The sequence below is a fragment of the Antechinus flavipes genome, chromosome 2 (genome assembly GCF_016432865.1).
Source record: "Antechinus flavipes isolate AdamAnt ecotype Samford, QLD, Australia chromosome 2, AdamAnt_v2, whole genome shotgun sequence".
NCBI classification, from domain to species: Eukaryota; Metazoa; Chordata; class Mammalia; order Dasyuromorphia; family Dasyuridae; genus Antechinus; species Antechinus flavipes.
In genome coordinates this window covers 421,216,772-421,238,550 of record NC_067399.1, presented here as the reverse complement: position 1 = coordinate 421,238,550, position 21,779 = coordinate 421,216,772, and the positions used below count along the sequence as shown (strand labels likewise).

Below are 21,779 nucleotides of genomic sequence, written 5' to 3'. Positions count from 1 at the left end.
TTCACATTAATTATTGCCTAGCCGTGCTTTCCCCACCCGACCATTCCTTTGTCCTAGCATGCTCACTGTTAGGGCTTTTGTTCCCATCTGCCAGTCTTCCAAATGGACATTTGGACCTGGATCTCTTCCCCTCAGTAGCCCCATCCCATCTTAAGCATCTTTGGTCTATTGTGAAAACAATATCTGACAATCATTTCTCTAACAAGACAAGATCAGGCCCAAAGGGATGGAGGTTGAGGATAGGGGAAAGCAGTCTCAGAAACCCCTCTTTATTCCACTGCTTTGACACAAACAGGGACACGGGATACAGCAGGTGAAGCTGCTGCTCTTGTTTCCTGAGAATCCAGGGCCAAAAAGAAACGTTTGTAGGTGTCAACGAATGTGCAAAGGGAGGAAAGAATGTCCAGTTAGAAGCAAAGCTCCTGGAGAAGCTTCATATCCCTTTTCCTTCCCCCAAGTTTTCCTTCCAACGCACATACTGCTTGCTCTCTTCAAATGACAATGCAATTATTAGGGATGGGGGAGAAATAATAATTCAGCTGAAATACTCCAGACTGGCTCCTCACAGGTTGTGGGTACCATTCCCAATGTCCTTCTGCTGACTCTGAGACTGATGGAGATGGGGATCCTTTTATGGAAGGCAGCCCTGACCATGCCCTCTGCATTAGCACACAGCAGGGTGATCTGTCCTTTCTGTAACATAAAGGAGAGAAGCCACTGAACTAAAAGTTTCTATTCAGTTTGGAGAGACTTACTAATCATTCTCAAGGCTGGGGGATATGGGAGATGGAGGAGAAATCCTTTCTTGGAGGGATTTTTCAAATTTTCCTGCAAGGCAAGATGCGGGGCTTTGGCTGGAGCTAAAACAGCATTTAAATTAAGGCTGATTTAAATCTAATCTGTTAGAAATGCTTTGGCAGGACAGAAGACCAAGCAGAGCCAGAGTGTAGGGCATCTTAATAGAATTCCAAAAGCCAATTCCTGGCAAAAGCTAGCTTTAGCATCCCCTATTCTCTTGTGTTTTTCTTCTTTCTACATACCAGTGTCTATATTTGAGAAGTAAAATCTCTCTATTGCTCCTCTCTTAAGCTATTCTTCCTAGGTCATTTTCAAGAGATCCAAAGAGGCTTCTTTTTGTCTTAGCTTTGTTTTTTCATTTATGATCTAAACTGGGACCAGGATCCATGTAATCAAGGGCACTAGATATCTAGTAGCCAGAAGCACACAGATCGAATTGTACAGTCTCCGTAGACCTCATTTTGCCATCTGAAAAAATGGGAGCAATATTGTCTGTGTTAGCTATCTAATGCATGGATGACATTCCCTAGGGCTACCCTTGTTTTTCTGTTTCTTCTTGTTTTTCTACAAGCAGTGATCCCCAGCGTAAGGAATGAGACAGTTGAAAGTGAGAACAAGGAAATCAATATTGCAGGCAAAGAAAAGAGGTGTTAAACAGTGTGGAGCAGTAGCCAGCCCAGAGGATTCCCTTTTCTGTCAGTTAAGAATTCTATCAGTGACACTGCTTTGATGGATGGATAATCTCATGGAGGTGGGGTTCTTCTTTTCATAGTATAGGTCACATCCATCCTTGCCCATGACTTCTCTAAGCACCATCAATAAATTGAAAATAAGGACATGTGGAGAAAGGTTTCCAGGATACTACCATCTTGATACATGAAGATAACCAGTTATGAACAGAGATTTGATCATTGAGATGTTATGGGACCAAAAGCAAAATATCCCTCTGGTATTTATTCTTATTCTCTGGGATTTTAGTGATGCTTTATATGTGATGATGGGCAGTAAGGTGGCTCAGTGGATAGAATGCCAGGCCTAGAAGCTTGAAATCAGATTCATTTTCCTGACTTAAAAATCTCATCTCAGATACTTCCTAGCTATGTGACTTTAGGCAAATCATTTAACCCTATTTGTCTCAATTTTCTCATCTGTAAAATGATCTGGAGAAGGAAATGACAAACTCCAAGAAAACCCCAAATGGGATCATAAAGAGTTACAACTGAAAAATGATTTAACAACATATGTGACAATGTCAAGTCCTACTTGAGTTACTATCACATACAGATGAACCTCAGACACTTTTGCAGATGTCCAGAACATAGAGCAGCAGTGTTCAAAAATGGACTGACTGGAAAATCAATTAAAAGACATCTCTTGAGAAGAAAGTGCTATATAAAACTAAATTGACACTAAGAGGAATAAGACATGGCTTCTACTCTCAAGAAACTTATAATCTAGCCATGAAGTTAAGAGAAGTAGATAGACAGACAGATGGAAAGACAGACAGACAACTGTAGATAGATATACATCATTCATTCAACAGGCATTGATAAAACTTTCACTATGTACCAGATACTATGCTAGGTTCTGGGGATACAAAGACAAAAACAAAACAACCCACACCCTTGAGGAGCTGATATTGTATTAACCAAAAGATGCTAACTTGATATGCTAAATGAAAAGTACCCACATTAAGTGTTGTAGCTGAAAGATTATTACACTGAGAGAAGCCTTGGATTGTAATTCCCTTTCTTTCATTAACTGACATTAACTAACTTGGGAAGTCATTATTCCATTTCTCTATGCCTTGTTCTCTGTAAAATGAGAAGACTGGACCAAATGATTCCTGTGATTCTTTCCAATTCTAACACCTCTCGATTCTATGCACTCAGAGAAAGATGAGATCACTGTGGGTGAGTTCAAACTGAGCTTGATGATGATGACATTTGACATTATGGAAAGAGTATTGGATTAGGAGATGGAGACCTGTGCTTGGGCCCTGATTTGGCTATTAGCTAGCTAAATTAGATAAGTGAGCTATTTCCAAGGTCTCTTCCAACTCTAACAGTTTATGAGCTATGATTTCTGACATCAGATGGGTAGAGCTTGGCTACGTAGAAATGGGGGCAGGGAGGTTATAGGGAAAAGTGAGCGGAGGCTATTCCAGGCAAAAGAAGCTCTTTTTATTCAGGAAGGTGTAGATTGAGCCAGCCATCTCACCAGAAGATCAAACATCAAAGCATTGAGAGGAATATCATATGACCTTCGGAATAGAATGATTTCCAAGATTTCTTTGTGAAATGGGATAAAAATAAAAGGAAGTTAGTGAAGTTGCTCTTGCATCTCCCCCATTTCATGCTAATCATACAGCAATAATGCAGACAAGATCTTGAGAGGCTTTACTTTGTTGTCCTTTAGGCCATATAAGTAGCCAATTATAATGTTTAAGGTAGGATATAAAAGCAGAGTAACTGTAGTAAAGAAACAGAGAACCCTAGTTCTGCAATCAGAAGACCTAGGTCCAGATTCCACATCTGACAATTAGTGCCTATATCACCTAGAGTTCAATTTCCTCATTTGTAGAATAAGAGGTTAGACTAAGTGACCTTTAAAGTTATTTCCAGCTTTAGATCCATTATTCTTTTATCCTATGAATTCAAGTGTTCTAAAACCCCAAAACTGTGTGGCCAAAGGAACTACCATTAGCATTGACAAACAACCGAACTCCAGACACAAAGAAAATTCCTGTGTAACAGCCTTTGTCCAGAGAGCAGAATGAGATCAGGAAGACCTAGATTTATATCCTTCCATGGATATTTAGGAGCTGTGTGACCATAGAAGACTAACTTTATTTCTCATAGCCTCAGTTTGCTGAGTTCTATGTAGAGGATCTACTGGTTGAGACAACTTGCAAAGGGAAGAAACGCATCTTAATGATGTAAGTTGGCATCTTTTCTACACCTCAAAATCTTAGAGAGGTTAAAGCCTTGCACATTTCTCACAAATATATAGCCATAGGATTTTATTCCAGTCCCACTGGCTTCCAAGCCGGATCTCTATTTAATCATCATCATCATCAAACTATCTTTAATACCTGCTTCTCGGATTTTTGTGATGATCAAATGAGATAGTAAATTAAAAGCACTTTGCATGCATCATTGTACTATATAAATATCAGTGATTACCAGCATTTTTTCAGCACTGTCTCCAGTCACCTTGATCTTTATCTGGCCACTGGATCCAGGTAGCTCTGGAGGGGAAAGTGAGGCAGGTGACCTTGCCTAGCCCTTCTCCCACTTAAATCCAATTCACTTGCATCTCCTTGATGTCGTGGTCCTCTTCAAGAACAACCACCACAATACAAATATCAGCTGTTACCAGCACTTAACAATAAACTCATTAAGGGGATTTCCATTTGTGATCATGCCTGTTGCTGTGATTAAGCATAATCTGAAGTTTCCCTAGCCTCTAGTGTCCTGCCCTGATTGGATACTTCTAAGATGGAAAGAAACCTGCCAGGTCTCTTTTTGATATTCCTATAATCCGTTTTTTAAATTAAGTAAACAGTTGATTGTTGCTCCCATTTTTTCAACATTGCTTTTAATTCCCAGTGATCCCTCCCTGCCTTCAGAAAGCAGGGAAACAAATATTTATTAGGTGCACGCTAAGCACTTTACAAATATTATGTTTGTTCCTCACAACAATCCTAGAAGTAGATGCTATTATTATTCCCATTGTATAAGTGAGGACACTCACACAGACCTATTAAATGACTTGCCCAGAATCGCCCAACTAGTAAGCATCTAAGATCAAATTTGAACTCATTTTCCTGACTTCAGACCCAGTGCTTTCTTCGTAGTATCACTTAGAAATAGAACTGTCACTTGCAACAAAGTATACAACTAAGGAAAATAAATCAGCCTTCTGCCCATGTTTGAGACTATATTCCTTATCCCATGTCTAGAGTAGATCACCTCTGTGAAATGCTGCACAGACTGATACTTAAGTCCCTGGGACACTAAGACAGAAGAGTCCAGTTAATGTGTTTTAAATTGCATATCTGTGAATTTCTCAACATCCTATAGTGGTAAATTAACCACGTACATTACATGTACATTCCTCCCAAGCAGTGATTGTGAATGATGAAAAGAGAAAGAAAAAAGGAATAGAAGAGTAATTTTGTAGTCAAACTTGATACTTCCTTCTCTCACCACATACCTATTTTCCAAATCCTGTTGAATACACCTATACAACATTTCTCATAATTGTTCTCTTTTTCCAGTCTCCTTTTTTAAGCTTTCAAAATAATATGACTAAAATACAAGTTTAAACATGTTGCTCTCCTGCTCAAAAATCTTTGATGGCTCCCTACTGCCTCCAGGCTAAATTTCTCAGCCTTGCATTTAGAATCTTTCAACACCTGATTCCAATCTAGTTTTCCAAACTTATTTTGTAGTACTTCTATTATTCTCCTTCATTCTTTTCCAACCACTCTGGCCCACCAGATTTTCCAATCTCTTGTCTCTCTACCTTTGTACAAGCTATTGCCCACATATGGCATATACTCTGCCCACCTCTGCTTCTTAGAATCTCTAGCTTCCTTCAAAGCTCAGCTCAGAGGCCACCTCTTCCTACATGAAGGCTTTGTTGATCTGCTGGAATTATTGTATTTGCTTTCTCTCTGTCTCTCTGACTCTCAATTTGTCTATCTGTTTCTGTGTATGTGCCTGTCTCTGTCTTAGTTTCTGTGTGTGTGTGTGTGTGTGTGTGTGTATCTCTCATTCTGTCTTTCTCTGTGTGTGTGTGTATGTGTATCCCTTTCCTTGAATTATAATGTATCTGTTCTAATACCGTAAAATGTAATCTCAAAACTGTGGGTGGTTTCATCTTTATTTTGCTAAAGTCCCCAACATGATTCCTTATAAATATCAGGTACTTAATAAATGTTTTCTGCCCTGAATTGAGTAAAGGAGAAGTTAAGGAAGAGAATGGAAGGAGTAAAGGACATGTGTTTGTGGCTGAAACTGAGGGTATGTTTAGTCGCTTTCTGTCTGAATCCAGACTTTTTAGTAGTATCTCTCCTTGAGGCTAATTAGTCTACCTAGGTGAAATGCACCTTCAGCTTGCTCTTTACCTTCTCTCTGGCTCATTTATCTTACTGACACCTCCAAGCCTTCCTTCACATAATACCTTGCATCTAAGTACCTTCCCTCCTCCAAGCCATCATGTGCAGAACTCCTAAAATCCTACTTTCCATATAAAACTTTACCTTGCTAGAAGAATTTAATAGCAAAGTCCTCCAGTTGTACTCCCCAAATCAGCGTCACTCCCACAGCTTCCAGCTTTGTATTCTCCAAGCCACCAAAAACTTAGGCACCCATATCTACATAGAATAACCGTCATTTAAATAGGAGCTAAAATAGTCAACTAGCATTTATTAAGACCTATTATCTGTAAAACACTAGGTTGAGTGTAGAGGGCTGCAGACAGTGGGGGAACTCTGGGTAAGTAAAAGACCCTCCAGTCCAGAGGGAACCTGTTGACAGTGTCTGGTTTGACTCCCCATCTCCCCTAAGGGCTCTGGGCCTTCCTGAGAAGTCAGGGAGGTAATGACCACTTGTGTTCTATTTGAAGCAAGGGATACTTACAGTAAAGAAGCATTTACATATCAATAGCAGGGTGCTGATAGCATTTGTGCAGTGTGCTGTGGTGACATAATGGTTCTCCAGTTGGCATATGCTCAGTGTGATGTAATGATATAATCATACCAAGGTATTTAAGGGCTGAGAGGACTTGAAATAAGAACTCCATCTTTGATTATCCTCATGGGTCTCCTGCCTTCTTCATTCCTTCACGAAGACCAAGGCTGGTCCCGAGAGCCTCCAGAGAGCTAGTCCAGATGATATATTTTGGCACCCCAATTTGGGGGTTCTAGAAAGCCTACTATAGTTGAGCACTGGGAATACAAATAAAAGTAGAAAACAAGTCCCTTCCCCAAAGAGGTTAAGTTCTAATGGAGACGGGGAGGAAAGTAACACATAAAAAAGGAAATTGAAAGGAGTTTGGATTTGGTTAGGGGGAGAAAAAAGTGACATATAAGGAGATTTTAGAAGACATATAGTATTCTTCCTGGAGAGGAATGAAACTTGATGGATCTGGTTGGCCTTCTAAAATGAAGATTTGGAGAAGAGTCATCCGGTCAGAGGGAGAGGACACAAGGATGCAATGTACTTCCAATGTATAGGGATACTACTTAAAATAGGATACTACTAGCACCTATCTCACAGGGTTGTTGTGAAGATCAAATAAGATTTATGTGTGTATGTATGTGTGTATGTGTGTCTATATATAATGATATATATAAATATGCTTTAGAAATCTCAAAAGGCTATTATCACTAATCATAAAGTCATTTATGACTTTATAGATTCTATTCATGCCTTCTTCTCTTGGTCTTTCCCTTCCCAGACTGAAGAAGCCCAGTTTTTTTTAGCTGTCTTCATAATTGGTCTTTCTTCCCTCTAATATGGCTGCTTGCTTTGATCACCAGCCTGATATGGTGACAAGAACACTGACTTGGGAGATAAAGCCCAAATTTTGGTTCTGCCAGGAATTTGACCTAAGTCATCTTAAGCAAGTAACTCTATGCATCTCTGTTTCTTCACCTATTAAAAAAAAAAAAAAGAATGAAACAGATTACTTCACGGGTTCTTTCCAGCTTTAAAGCTTTGAGCTGACGATTCTGCTCTTCTCCTGGGGAAATGGAAGTTTGTGCCCACATCTGTTCATGATTGCCTTCTTGAAGTCTATTTTAGAAGGTAGGGAGAGAGGGGGACATCTTATAAAGCAGGATTGCAAAGAGTTGTGGTTTCCTCATTGTGGGGAGCTACATGTGCAAGCACTCTCTCCATTAGCACAGATCAAGTTCTTCCATCTCTTGGACAGTAACTTTTAGTGATAACCTGGGTCTTGAGACATTAAGTGACACATGCTTAGTATGTGTCAGAGATAAGATTTGAATCCAGATCTCCCTGATCTGTAGACCTACATGCTACAAAGTCTTTCTACAGCAACCATAACTGCACATTATGTTCCAGATTTGGAATGTATAGTAATTTCATCTAACAGAGGGACATTTTAAAATATTTTTCCCCTTCCAACTGTGTACTGTATGCCCTTGAATACTAAATGGTTGGAAGGATAGCAATTCTTTTCCAACTTTCACAGCCGAGCTTTGTAAACTAATCCTGGGCAGCCCAGGTTAGCACTGCTCAAAGTAGGGGCCCTGAAAAAAATGGAATTTCTATGTTCCCCTGTGAAAAGAAACAACCTTGGGCTCAAAATGTAGAAGTCTTTTTTCCCCTTTCTTCCCATAAATCTTGCCTCCTTTCCTTATTTCCATCTATAATGCATGGGCACAGAGCCTCATCTCTCAGGAGTCCTTGCCTGAAATTTTGTGTGTGTGTGTGACTGTGATTTGTTTCCCTTCATTCTGTCTTCTTTTTTTCCAGGTACCTGGAAGGAAACCATTTAACAACTGTACCCAAAGAGCTGTCCAACCTCAGACACCTGACATTGATGTAAGGAGCCCGGGGCTGGGTGGAATGAGATGCTTATTTTTCCCCTTGGTGCGGGGAGGTTAGCCTAATGGACCCCATGCTTGGTGTGGTGGAGACAGCCATAGTTTTGTCCCTGTCTCATTATAAAGGATTGAGGGGTAGTTATGAACCAGGAGGACCTGGCAAGTTTCAAATACCCTAACAATTGGTAGTACGTGTACTCCTGATCCTCCTACCTTCCCTAATTCTAAGCACACCGTCTAAAATTAGCTGGGAGAGGTACATGAAGATCTGTCTTTAACTTAGTTTCTCAATAAGTAACCAGTCCTGAAATGTTTCTCTGTGGATATGCAAAACTCTTGGAATGAAGATCTGGGGAGCCCTGTCCTGACCAGACACAGCTGGGTAGGTTTGTTGTGGAATAGCGGGGTAAGGAAGAGTCTGTAGACCAGAGATCTAGTAGTCACTACTAAATATTCTGGGGACCTCTTCAGCTTCCAGTGGCCCCAACAAACATAGGCAGGTCAGTGCAGGTCAGTTAACTTGAGGCAGAAGGGAGGTCCTCCTTAGCCAAGGTTCTTAGCAGATGGCAAATGAGAGCCAAACCCCAACTCCCATCCACATGAAAATACCCGTGGAGAAGTGAATGACTGGGTATGCGAGACTGGGAAAGAATCAGTCATTCAGCCAGAATCAATCAGTCATTTATTGAGCCCCTACTTTGTGCCAGGAACTGTGTTAAGCACTGGAGACATAAATATGAAGAATTAAATAATCCCTACCTTCAAGGGACTTACATTCAAACAGGGGAGATATCAATTTTGTGTGTGTATGTGTATATCTATAGATATAGATAGATATATATATATATGTCTATTATGCACATGCATCTGTCTATATACATGTACATATATGTATGTTTTCGGTGTTTAGGTTTGTGTACATATTATTTATACATGCATATAAACTACATGTATGTACATATAGAGTGCCAGGACTGGAGTCAAAAAGACTCATCGTCCCGAGTTCAAATTTGGTCTCAGACAATTCCTATTTGTGTGACCCTCTTTGCCTCAGTTTCCTCATCTGTAAAGTGAATTGGATAAAGAAATGGTACACCAGTCATGGGGTCATTGAGAACTGGGCATGAATGAAACATCCAACCACAAAAGTATATAATTGTCTCCCCCATTAGAATGCATGCTCCTTGAGAGCATATATATTTAAATACATTTATTATATGCATACATATACATGCTTTATATACTTATCAAATATATATGTATATTCAAAAATATGGAGATACATATATATAAAATAATGAAAACAAATACAAAAACATTCAAAGTAATTCAAAACAGCAAGGTGGGAGGGAAGGCATGGATGCCTGAGGGGAGTAGGGTGTTTCAAGCTAAAGGTGAAGTATTAACCTACCTGTTCCTTAAGGAGGCCAGGCTCCTAGTTCAGGCTTTCATCTTGCCTCTGAATATTCCCTGGAGAAGAATTGGAACTCCCTTCCAAACCCATAACTTACATTCTTCTAAAGGGAATCCGATGAACTGGGATTTGGGGCAAATTGCAAAGTGCTCAGATAATATGCATAAATGGCATTTGGAAACAGGAAACAGCCTAGAATAAGGACACATGGAAGAGACCTTTGGATGCAGTGAGATGTGGCCATCGGAAAGGACTGGTCTAGAGATCCAGGGGTAGTTGTGACTCTTGTTTTGTGCATTTCTTCTCTAGTGACTTGAGCAATAACAGCATCAGTGTCCTGACCAATTATACCTTCAGCAACATGACTCAGCTCTCCACACTGTAAGTAGCAAAACCAATCCGCATTTGTCACCGAACTATGTCTCTTCTTTTAATTTTTTTACGTCTTAGATCTGTCCCTTCTGTCCCCTCTTGCTACCAACTCCCACTCACAATGAAGAGTTGACTAATGACCATAAAGCTCAGGTATTTATTTAATATAGTTCAATTCAACAAAGATTTAAGCACTTTCTTTGGGTCAGATGAGGGCTAGGTGCTAGGAATAGGAAAAGAAAAGGAAAGAAGAGAAAAGAAAAGAAGTAAAAAGAAAGGAAGGGAAGAGGAGAGGAGAGGAAGAAGAAGAGAAGAAGAGGAAAGAAAAGAAGAGGAAAATTTCTCCCCTTGAGGAGCTTACATGCTACCCAGGAAAACTAGTACTCAGATCTGTGATCCATGATCTCTGTGGATATTCCCTCCATTTTAGAACCAGATTTAGAACTAAAATACAACTATGTGGCTATCCAGCCTTGGGTATGTCCATATCGTTGAGGATCCACCCAACATCTGTGACCCTTCCTCTCTTTTCTCCTGGTATCTCAATAATATTAGTGACCTTTTTGCCATTTCAATGGAAATGAGCCCGGACACATAATCAGCATCAGAGAAAATCAGTAAATATTTGTATTCAGTTTTGTAATTCCTTCTATTTAATTGAATGGGTTTTTTCTCACTTGCAATGAATTTTCCCTGCCTGATTACACTTTGTTCAAGCCACTTTTATTTCAGTTAGCTTTGCAAGGTTTGAGTGCAAACCAGTTGAAGGCAGAAGCAAGCATTCAGATTTACTCAGTGAGAAGGAGAAAACTGACCTGTTATACAACCTTGGTGATGACTAATCCACAAAAATCCACGACTTACCTATAAATAGTTCATGACAAATGAACCAAGAGAATGTTACTATCATGCCTTTTTCTTCCTTAGCATCCTGAGCTACAACCAGCTGCGGTGCATTCCAGTCCATGCATTTAATGGCCTACGGTCTCTTCGAGTGTTGTGAGTATACCCTGCTAGGTAGGGGAGGTTTGACATTTGGTACCATATGGCTGTGTGTTTACCAGCCCTGGAATAATCTTCTTTCATTCCTTACCCCCCTGTATAAACTGACTATTTTCAGAAAGAGGTGCCTCTAAACAGGTCTAGGCTAGCCTAAAGGAGAGAAATTTATTTCAAAATACAACTTAGGAGAAGGAAAAAGTCAGGGGGTCACCAGTAAACATTCCGGCTCCTAATATCATCTACTACCATAACTATTATCCTTAACACAGTAACAACAACAATAATAATAGCCAGCATTTAGCACTTGGGAGGTAGGTGCTAGTATTATTCCCATTTTACAGCTAACCCAGGGTCATACGGCTAGAGAAGATCTAAGGCAAAATTTGAACTCAGATCTAATTCCAAGGCAAGCACTCTATCCACTGTCCCATCCCAAATTCCTATTATTATGATTATTAGTTATTGTGCCCTTTATCATTTCTATGTCTTCTTAGACTCACGTTGTTGGGAACAGCTTACCGGCACTTCCAAACCTGTTAACTGGCTGTCCACTCAAGCCCAGGCACGATGACATTAGTGAAATGGATCCCCAGTAGCTGTGCCCATTCAGGGACCTCCAGATTGATATGATTTATTGTTGCCCACAAAACTCTGGTGTCAGCTACTACTCCCGCCACATGTCATCTGCGTTGTTATTAAAAATCAATTCTCCAGAGGGGAAGAAGTGCCCAGGACTGACAGTGTGCAATCTGTTATTGTCACTTATTTATTATCCATGTTCTCAGGAGAGTTTCAGAAAAGAAAACATCAGCAAAACAATTTCCCCATTTCTAGCTTAACACAAAGGGAGAAAAGTACATTTCATTGCTCAGAGCTGAACCAGAGTTCTCTCCCTCACTCTCCTTATTTCTGAGCATCCTTCCTCCTTGCCAGTTCTTCAAGCAGCTTCGATGCTGTCAGCTGAGCCCCACCAGATTTGGATGGGACTGTGTGTGTGTGTGTGTGTGTGTGTGTGTGTGTGTGTGTCTACGTCTGTGTCTGTGTCTGTGTGTGCATGCACAAAGTCAGAATGGCTTTGGCTGGGGCATATGTTCTATTTCCATCCCATCCAGGGTACTCTCCTGCCTGTGCAATTGTCTTACTCAAGCTTTGGCTATCTTGTATTCATTGGACACTCATATATCTTCCCCCCATCAATCCAAGACTTTTTTGGCAACAGAAAAATATTAGAACTTGGAGGGATATTAAAGCTCATTTGGCCCAATTCCCTGATGTTATAGATAAAAAAAAAAAGTTGAGGCCCGGAAAAGCAAAATAATTTGCCAAAGGCCAACTACTACATTAGCACTCATTGGTAAAGCTAACTGATTTTAATAAAGCATCTTAAGATTTGCAAACAGCTTTACACAATTTCTCTATTTGATCCTCACAAAATTGAGATTGTACTGTAGGCATAATTATCCCCAATTTACAGATGAGGAAACTGAGGCTTGGGAGAAGTGATTTTCCCACAGCTAGGAAATATTGGAGATGGGATTTGAACCCATACTCACCCATCTGCAATTCTCAAGACTTTTACTGCTCTTCTCTCTTCGCCACACCATAGTGCACATCATGGTCAGAATTTTAATCAGTTTACTCTTAGTGTGGTGCAGTTCTTAGGAGATTGCTATAATTTAAAATTAAGTATACTTGTTCTTGAAATATGGAAAGGACTGAACCTATGATTTCATTGGTATAGGAAACTTTTTTTTCTTTTTTCTTTTTTTTTGAATTATTTGGGATTAGGTGACTTGCTCAGGATAACCTGATTAGGAAATGTTAAATGTTTGAAATCACATATGGACTCAGGTCCTCCTGACTCCTAGACGAGTGCTCTATCCACATCACCATCTAACTGTCCCATTATAGGAAACTCTCAAATAGAAAAACACCTATCAATGCCTTTCCTGCAACTCATAATCTAACTGTCATAATCACCTAGAATGAGAAAAGATAAAGTGACTGGCTTAGAATCACATAGCCAGTATGTGTCAAAGGTAGAATTTTAACCCAACTATTTCTGAATTAAAAGCTGGTTCTTCATCTGCATCCAGAAAGAGGATTGTGGGGACTGAATGTGGATCATAACATTGTATTTTCATCTTTTTTGTTATTGTTTGCTTGCTTTTTGTTTTCTTTTTGATGCTTTTTTCCTTTTTGATCTCCTTTTTCTTGTATAGCCTGATAATTGTGGAAATATGCATGGAAAAAGTGTACATGTTTAACCTACATTGGATTACTTGTTGTCTAGGGGAGGGGAGTGGAGGAAAAGGAGGGAGAAAAATTTAGAACACAAGATTTTGCAAGAGCAAATGTTGAAAATTATCTTTGCCTATTTTTGGAGGGGGAAAAGCTATTATTTAAAAGAAGAAAAGCTGGCTCTTTACCACTATGCCATTCTCTTAAGAATATTGGAATCCTTTTATAATCCTCTTGTCAAGGGAAAGGGCTAGGCTCTGCCTCAGTAGCTATGCTAGCTGTTTTTTTCAGTTTCTTAGTGTATGAAGCTTTAACAATGAGTGCTGATGTAGTAGTTGGCCTTTGGCAAATTATTTTGCTTCTCAGGGCCCCAATTTTTTTTATGTGTAACATCAGAAAATTGGGCCAAATGATCTTTAAGATCCCTCCGAGTTCTAATATTTTTCTGTTGCTGTTATGTTTGGGGGATAGAGGGTACACTCAGAGGTTTTACTACATGATGACCTGAAAGTATCTGCTTCTGCCAGCTTCTGACCCAAAGACGTTCTAGATCTAAAGTTGGATAGCATCCTCAGGCTTCTTTAGCTCCTCACTGGATTTCTGGACCATATTACACAGAGGTGATCTCATGAGTGCCTGAGAAATAGCCTCCTTAGATGGTACGTGGGTGGTACGTGGATAGAGCTGGATGGTCCCGGGGAATTCCTTTTTCTGTTTCCTTATCTCTAAAAGGAAGGCATTGGACATGGTCTCCAAGACTCCTAAGCCATCACACTATGGGCACCACAGTCCATCCAGTGGTCTGACTGACTGTGGTAGGGTTGGAGTTGCCTTCTATCGCATTCTCAAAGATGAGCCCTAACTGGACCCCGAACCCCCCCTAACTTGCCCTCAGCAATGCATGGTCAGCCAGAAGCAGAGAAAAGGAGTCCTCCCAGGCTCAGAGCCACTCTTTAGGGCCAAGGAGGACACCTGGTGGAAGAGAATCAATGGAGGCGAGTACTTCCTTGAGGGGGCTCTTGCTTTCTTTCTACTTGCGAAGTTTTGCTTAGTGCTGGGTTTTTGAAATGCAGGGTTTCTTCTTTGGGGAGCGAGAGGACTAGGAAGAGAGGGAGGTGGCTAGGAGAGGAGAGAATCTGCTGACCAGGCAGTTCTGGGCAGCTTTGTGCCCATGAATTACAGTCTGTTACTCCCAAGAAAGTTTATAGAGTTCTCAGCAGCAGAGCTAATATATGGGTGTGTAACCAAGAGAAGTCACTGCACCAAAGCCGCCTTCGGGTCATTCAGTGTTTTTAAATTAATACTGCCTGTTCCCCTCCAGGGGCCCAGGTCTCATTCGGAAATGATTAACAGTGTGGCTGAAGTTCATTTGCAAAACAGTGAGGAGCCTTTAAGCCAGTCTGGGTAAATGGCTCAAAAGAGCCTGTATGATCCATAAATAATCAGATGAATTGAGGAATGACTTGGACTCCCATAAAAGCATTTGGAAGTGTCCTTATCAGGGCCTTCTTCTTCAATATAAGATGGAGCTAGGCCCTCCTGGACAGTGAGTGGATGAGTGCACGCTGCCATCTTCTCCATGCCCCTAACTTTACTCAAAGATTATTGCCTGTGATGGAAAGAAGTTTGATGGAAAGTTATTGACTCTATTACTTAAGGGGTCCCCTGGAAACTGCATTGGTGAAGAGGAGAGCTGCAAAGCCATTGTCTTGAAATGATTTTAGAACCCTTTCCAAACCCATCTATTTTCATATTCATTAATGTCATAGGTAAAGACCAAATGCAATTTCAGATCTGTCCTAAAGAAAAATAGATTTCAAGTTCATTGGGTATTGTCATGTTTATAGTTCTACTGTCAAGGCTAATGGTTTGTTTTAAGTAAAAACATCCATGCTTTATTAAAGTGGTGCATAGTTGGTTGGGGTTTTTTTTATTCATTTCTATAATTGAATGTTCTTATTAATGGTTATTAAGTTTGAAATAAGTTAAAGAGGAAAAAAATCATTAATGTTCACTGTTAAGAATTTTAATCATTATTATAAGTGGTAGGTAGTACTCATAAATACATGAAAATATGTTTGAAATTCCATAAGTGAATTTCAAACATCTTACTCTTCACTAATATGACCTATGTTCACCCATCACTTGCATAATCAAGGTCTGTGCATTCTTACTTAGGCCACAAATGATTCATCCTTTACAATAGGACTGATTAAAAGAGAATTTTTTTTAATTGATTTAATTTGAGTTTAGAATTTGCTAATTGTTCTTCCTGCTGAGACTTTAGCCTCTGGCTATAAGGTAGTTACATCACATATGAATGCATAATCAACTCTTAGATGTCTCTTTTGATAAATAATAAAAAGAAGTAAGGAAGAAAAACAAGTAACTATATTATCCAAAAATAATTTCTAGTTCCTTTTTGTAATATAGTAATAGAGATGCATTCAAAACTCTGACATGCATCTGAGTCATCAGACATAGATATGCTGTCTGGAGTTTTGTGTTCAGTATGCCACATTCCAGGAACAGCTTTGATAAATTGAATCCCATACAGAGGAAAGCAATAATCAGACCTCTGAGAAGGCGGGAGAACACATTCTGCAAGGATCAGTTGAAGGACCTAGAGATTTCTAGTCTGGGGAAGTGAAGACTTATGAGCCTCATGACAGCTATCTTCAGATGCTTGAAGGGCTGCCACATAGAAAAAGAATTAAGATTTGTGCTGATAGCCATCAAAGAGAGAAGAAGGAGCAATGGTTGAGAATTTTTAGGGGTAATAAACTTTTGCCCAGTGTAAAGATATGAGAGCTGTGGGGGAAAAGTAATGGCTAATTTGGAAGGTAATGAGTTCCCCATCACTGTAGGTATTTAGATAGAAGCTGGATGATCATTTGTTGGAAACACTGAAAAAGAAGTATCGACTCAGGTATAGATTGAAATAGATGCCCTCTAAGGTCCTTGCCAATTCTGAGATTCTGTGGTTTTGACATGCATAGATACTTATCTACTTGACCAGTCCCAGATCTTTCTTGGCTAAATCCATTGTCAGGGAACCAGCTGCAGGGTAAAATGTAGAAGTCTTCATATGTCATATGGATGATCTGCAAAGTAAATAAGCCACTGCATATTGTCAACAATTGTGTTTTTTTTTAAAGTATCGCGCAGCTTTAATCTGAATATTTAGAAATAAAAGGTCCTCTTTAGAGTTAATCTTCTCTCTAGATTGGAGAACTTTAAACCTAAACCATGTAGACTCTCATTCAGCTTGTGAGAATCTCCAGGTAGGAGGTCCTGCAATCTCCATTATTACTTGTGTCTGTCTTAATATATCCCAACATTGTAGTCAGTATCCCCTTTTAGCTGTTAATATGAACTCATATTGAGCTTGAAGTCCACTAAAACCTCCATATATATATATTTTTTTTCCTAGATGTCTTTCCCCTTTCGTATTGGTGAATTTGATTTTTTTAATCCGACTATAAAATCCAAGTTATATTTATCCCTATTAAATTTCATCTTTTTGGATGTATTTTGATGTCATAACCTTTTAGGATCTTTTTGGACCCTTATTCTGGAATCTGATGTGTGAACCATCCCTCCTAGTTTTGTGTGTCCTACAAATTTAATAAGATTTTGGCTTGGAGAGTTTCCTGAGGCAGAGAAGGTGACAGTTGCTAGTTTAAACATCAGAATTTCATATAGAGGTGGGAAGATGGAGGTGAGCCATGCATACACACTGTTTTTACTGCACGGTAGCTTTCTGCCCAGTTTAGGGTGCCTAGCTTTCAGAAATCTGATGAAATTCAACAAATCTTTACTAAGTATTTACTAAGTTTAAGGTACTCAGGGAAGATACAAAAATGTAATAAACCCTTGTGGATTTTATAATCTAGGAGGGATGGCATAGACATGTAAATAAATGAACAAAATAGAATGTGAGCAGAATAGAGACACAGCATATTATGAAGGTCAAAGGAAGGAAAGATCATTTTGGGGTGGGAAATTGGTAGAGAATTTGAACTGAATCCTGGAAGATAAATAGAATTTTTTTAATTTCATCTTATTTTGGTTGATATATTTTGTTTTATATAACATTCCTTTCCAAAGCTAACTGCCTTGTTATAAAGCACTTTGCAAATCTTGAAGATATAAATCTATGTAAACACACACACTTTAGCTACATTGTAGTGCTAATGATATAAAAAAGGAAGAAAAAGGCATTCCCAGAATCTCTTGATTTAAAGGGGAAAAGAAAGAGGAAACTAAACAAATAAACAAAACTAACCCCGTACATTGACTGAGTTAACAATATAGATAATGCTCCATATCTATTGTCTTCCATTTTACAATAAAATGGAAATGCATTTCTTTAACTCTTCCCAGGAGGCCAGCTTTGGTCATCATTTCACTCACTCAGTTTAGGGATTTTGTTATTTCTCTTTGTAATGTTGTGCTCATTTGTATATTTCTTTTCCTTGTTCTGATTACTTCTTTCAAATCATTTAAGTCTCACAAGGCTTCTCTGGATTCCTCATTTTCCTACATTGTAGTAATATTCCACTACATTGATATACAAATAATTGTTTAGTGATAGGGATATTACTACTGGCAAATTCAATTTGACAAAATACAAGATACCATACTAAATGATGAAGCTACAAAGCAAAAAAATAAAATAAAATAAAACAATCCCTGATCTCACAGATCTTATACTGGTAAGATACAAGTAATATCAATTAATAAGGCAGATAGGTAAAGTTCTGGCCTTGGAATTAGGATGATTTAAATCCAAGTACTACCTCAGACATTTCCTAGCTATATGAATCTTCCACAGGTTGTGCGTTCTTTCAGCCTAAGTTTCTGCATCAGTAAAATGGGAGTGATAGTACCTATTTTACAAGGTTGTTATAAAGACCAAGTTAAATAATATAGCTAAAGCATTTTACAAACCTTAATGCACTATATAAATGCTAGCTATTAGATGATGCAAAGCATTTAGCACCTATCAAGTACCTACTCTGTGCCAGGTCTATGTTAGGTACTGAGAATACAAATTTAAATAATGAAACAACTCCTACTTTTAAGAACCTCCACTAGGAGACAACAAGGACATTTATAAGTATATGCAGAATAAATGTAAAGCAGAGTACTAAAATACAGCAAATTTGAGAGGAATGCTTGGGGGAAACAGAAAAAATCTTAGTGTAGAAGACAATGTTTGAGCAGAATCTTAGAGGAAAAGAGGTGGAGGTGAAAGAGGAGACTGGGGAAGAGCCAGTGTCACACCAGAGAGACAGAAGAACTAAAACCATATGTGAGGAACAAAGAGAAACCAGTTTGATCAGATCATAGTGTGCAGCAGAGGGAATAATGTCCATTGAGGCTGGAAAGATAGGTTGGGGCCAGGTTATAAATGGCTTTTTTTTTCCTTCTATTTAATATTTTATTTTTTTCCAATTACATTTCAAAACCATTTTTAACATTTGTTTTTAAAATTTTGAGTTCTAAATTGTCTCCCTTCCTCCCCAAACTTCTCATTGAGAAGACAAGTAATTTGATGTTATACATGTATAAATGGCTTTAAAAGCTAAACAGAGGAATGCACATGTTGTACATGTATTTGTTCCTGGAGGCAATAGGAATCCACTGGAGTTTATTGAATAGGAGAGCCACATGCTCAGATCTCCCCTTAAGAAAAATCACTGTGGCCGCAGTGTGAAGGGGAGTAGCAAGCTGTTGCAATAACTGAGGTGGGAACTGAAGAGGGTCTGAACTAGGGTTGTAACATAAGAAAGAAGGGATATTCGAGATGTTATGGAGGTAGGAACAGCAATATTTAGCAACCTATATAAGATGTGTGATGTGAGTTTAATGAATCTAAAGTTACAATTCTGGGAGGTTGGAAGAACAATGAGGCCTCCACAAAAAGTAGGAAATTCAAAAGTCAAATAAATAAAAACGGGAACACTGATGCATTGTTGGTGGAGTTGTGAACGAATCCAGTCATTCTGGAGAGCAATCTGGAATTATGCCCAAAAAGTTATCAAACTGTGCATACCCTTTGATCCAGCAGTGTTTCTATTGGGCTTATACCCCAAAGAGATACTAAAAAAGGGAAAGGGACCTGTATGTGCCAAAATGTTTGTAGCAGCCCTGTTTATAGTGGCTAGAAACTAGAAAATGAATGGATGCCCATCAATTGGAGAATGGCTGGGTAAATTGTGGTATATGAATGTTATGGAATATTATTGCTCTGTAAGGAATGACCAGCAGGATGAATACAGAGAGGCTTGGAGAGACTTACATGGACTGATGCTAAGTGAGATGAGCAGAACCAGGAGATCATTATACACTTCGACAACGATATTGTATGAGGATGTATTCTGATGGAAGTGGATTTCTCTGACAGAGACTTAACTGAGTTTCATTGGATAAATGATGGACAGAAACAGCTACACCCAAAGAAGGAACACTGGGAAATGAATGTGAACTATTTGATTTTTGATTTTCTTCCTGAGTTATTTTTACCTTCTGAATCCAATTCTCCCTGTGCAGTGGGAGAACTGTTCGGTTCTGCAAATATGTATTGTATCTAGGATATACTGCAACATATTTAACATATATAGGACTGCTTGCCGTCTTGGGGGGGGAGGGGAAAAAACGAAACATAAGTGATTGCAAGGGATAATGGTGTGTAAAAATTATCCTGGCATGGATTCTGTCAATACAAACTTATTATTAAATAAAATTAAATTTTAAAAAAAAAAAGAGAGAGAAAGACATGGGAAAAAAAAAGTCAAATAAATAAAAAATATATCCCAAGTTAGTCAATGTAATGGTAAGAAGTTCAGAGCATTAGTGCCAATCAGAAAAGGTCTCATATAGGAGGTAGCACTATGCTTTGAATAAAATAAGATATTCTATGAAGTGGAGATGCAGAGGCAAGACATTTCAGATAAGGGAGGACCATCTGTACAAAAGTATAGAGGTAAGAAATAGAATTTTTGGTATGGAAAACAGACAGCAAGCAGGTGAAAATGGGATGGATGATGTTCCAGATGAGAGAAAATTGTTGAATTTTAATGTTTCACTTTATCCCTACTCCAGAACTCTTCATGGCAATGACATTTCCAGTGTTCCTGAGGGCTCATTTAATGACCTGACCGCTCTTTCTCATCTGTAAGTAGCCCCTTTCTCCTCCCTTAGTCCCTCTTTCCTCCCTTCCCCCTAGTTTTTGTTTCCCTACATACACATATCACTTCCCCACATCTCTCTCTGTCTCTCTCTCTGTCTCTGTCTCTGTCTCTCTCTCTCTCTCTCTCTCTCTCTCTCTCTCACACACACACACACACACACACACACACACACACACACACACACATATACTATTACTTTATATTACTGAATGAATCGATTGAGCCCATTTCTGGGCTGTTGGTTTACTAACATATTTAATTTTGCTGAGCTGAGAGACATCAGTAAGTACTTTGTTAAATACTCATCACATCATTGTTTTATAACCTTCAGTCTCATGGAGCAAATATGATTATTATCAGTGCCCCAAAGGTCCCAATTCTATGGCCTTTTGAGAAATGTACATGGGAAAAATAGCTGTTATTAATGACCCTCATTTCTTTTTTCTGTGAGAGACCCTCCTAGAATTCTCTTATCTTAGTCTAGTCTTGTTCTTTGTGACCGCCATAAGGACAGCTCCCCAAGGAACTTCAGGCTTCAAACTCGGACCATCCACAGGCTGGTCCTTCAGCCTTCTTTACCCAAAGTTTTGGGTCAGAGATCTCCAAAGGAGAACAAGCAATTCATTCTCTGTCTGAACCTTCCTTTGAAAAGGATGTCTTCATTTCCTCTCATCTAGAGCCAGAGACCCCTTAGAATCTTTCCAGCTCTGACATTCTATGACTCTGAGTAAATTTAGGCCTTTTTTATTGTAAAGCAATTCTCAGAGAAGAAAAGAATAAATTTTTCAAATCCCTAGCTTCATGGCTAAACTTGTGAACCTTGGAAATATATGAGTATGGCAGCTAGGAATAAGGGAAGTATAACACTGCTGATTTCTCTCTTCCTAAGAACTGGACAGACTTCCCACTTTATCTTAGTTTTCCACACTTTCTCTCTCTCTTACAGAGGCAGGGATTATGATGAGTGTTTGCAAATATGTTTTACAAAAAGACTGAGACCCATTTTGCATGAGATCCCACAGCAAGCAGTAGCAGAACTAGGAGCATTTCCTGATTACTACCCCAAGATTCTCTCCATTAGTCAGCACCAGACACCCTAATTTTTAAAGTTTGGGATCTAAAAGCCTTATCCTTTTGGAACCTGTTATTTGTATGATTCTAGAACTCCCTA

At 39.0% G+C, this 21,779-nt stretch overlaps 1 protein-coding gene across 3 annotated transcripts in view; it reads left to right on the top strand.

Moving 5' to 3' along the window:
- SLIT3 (slit guidance ligand 3) overlaps nt 1-21,779 on the top strand; it is a 778,163-nt gene that overhangs the window by 695,620 nt on the left and 60,764 nt on the right. For all 3 annotated transcript variants that reach the window (XM_051978878.1, XM_051978877.1, XM_051978879.1), the window contains 4 exons: nt 8,310-8,378; nt 10,104-10,175; nt 11,094-11,165; nt 20,520-20,591. In XM_051978878.1, coding sequence (XP_051834838.1) covers nt 8,310-8,378; nt 10,104-10,175; nt 11,094-11,165; nt 20,520-20,591 — 285 coding nt within the window. The remainder of the gene's footprint in view (nt 1-8,309; nt 8,379-10,103; nt 10,176-11,093; nt 11,166-20,519; nt 20,592-21,779) is intronic.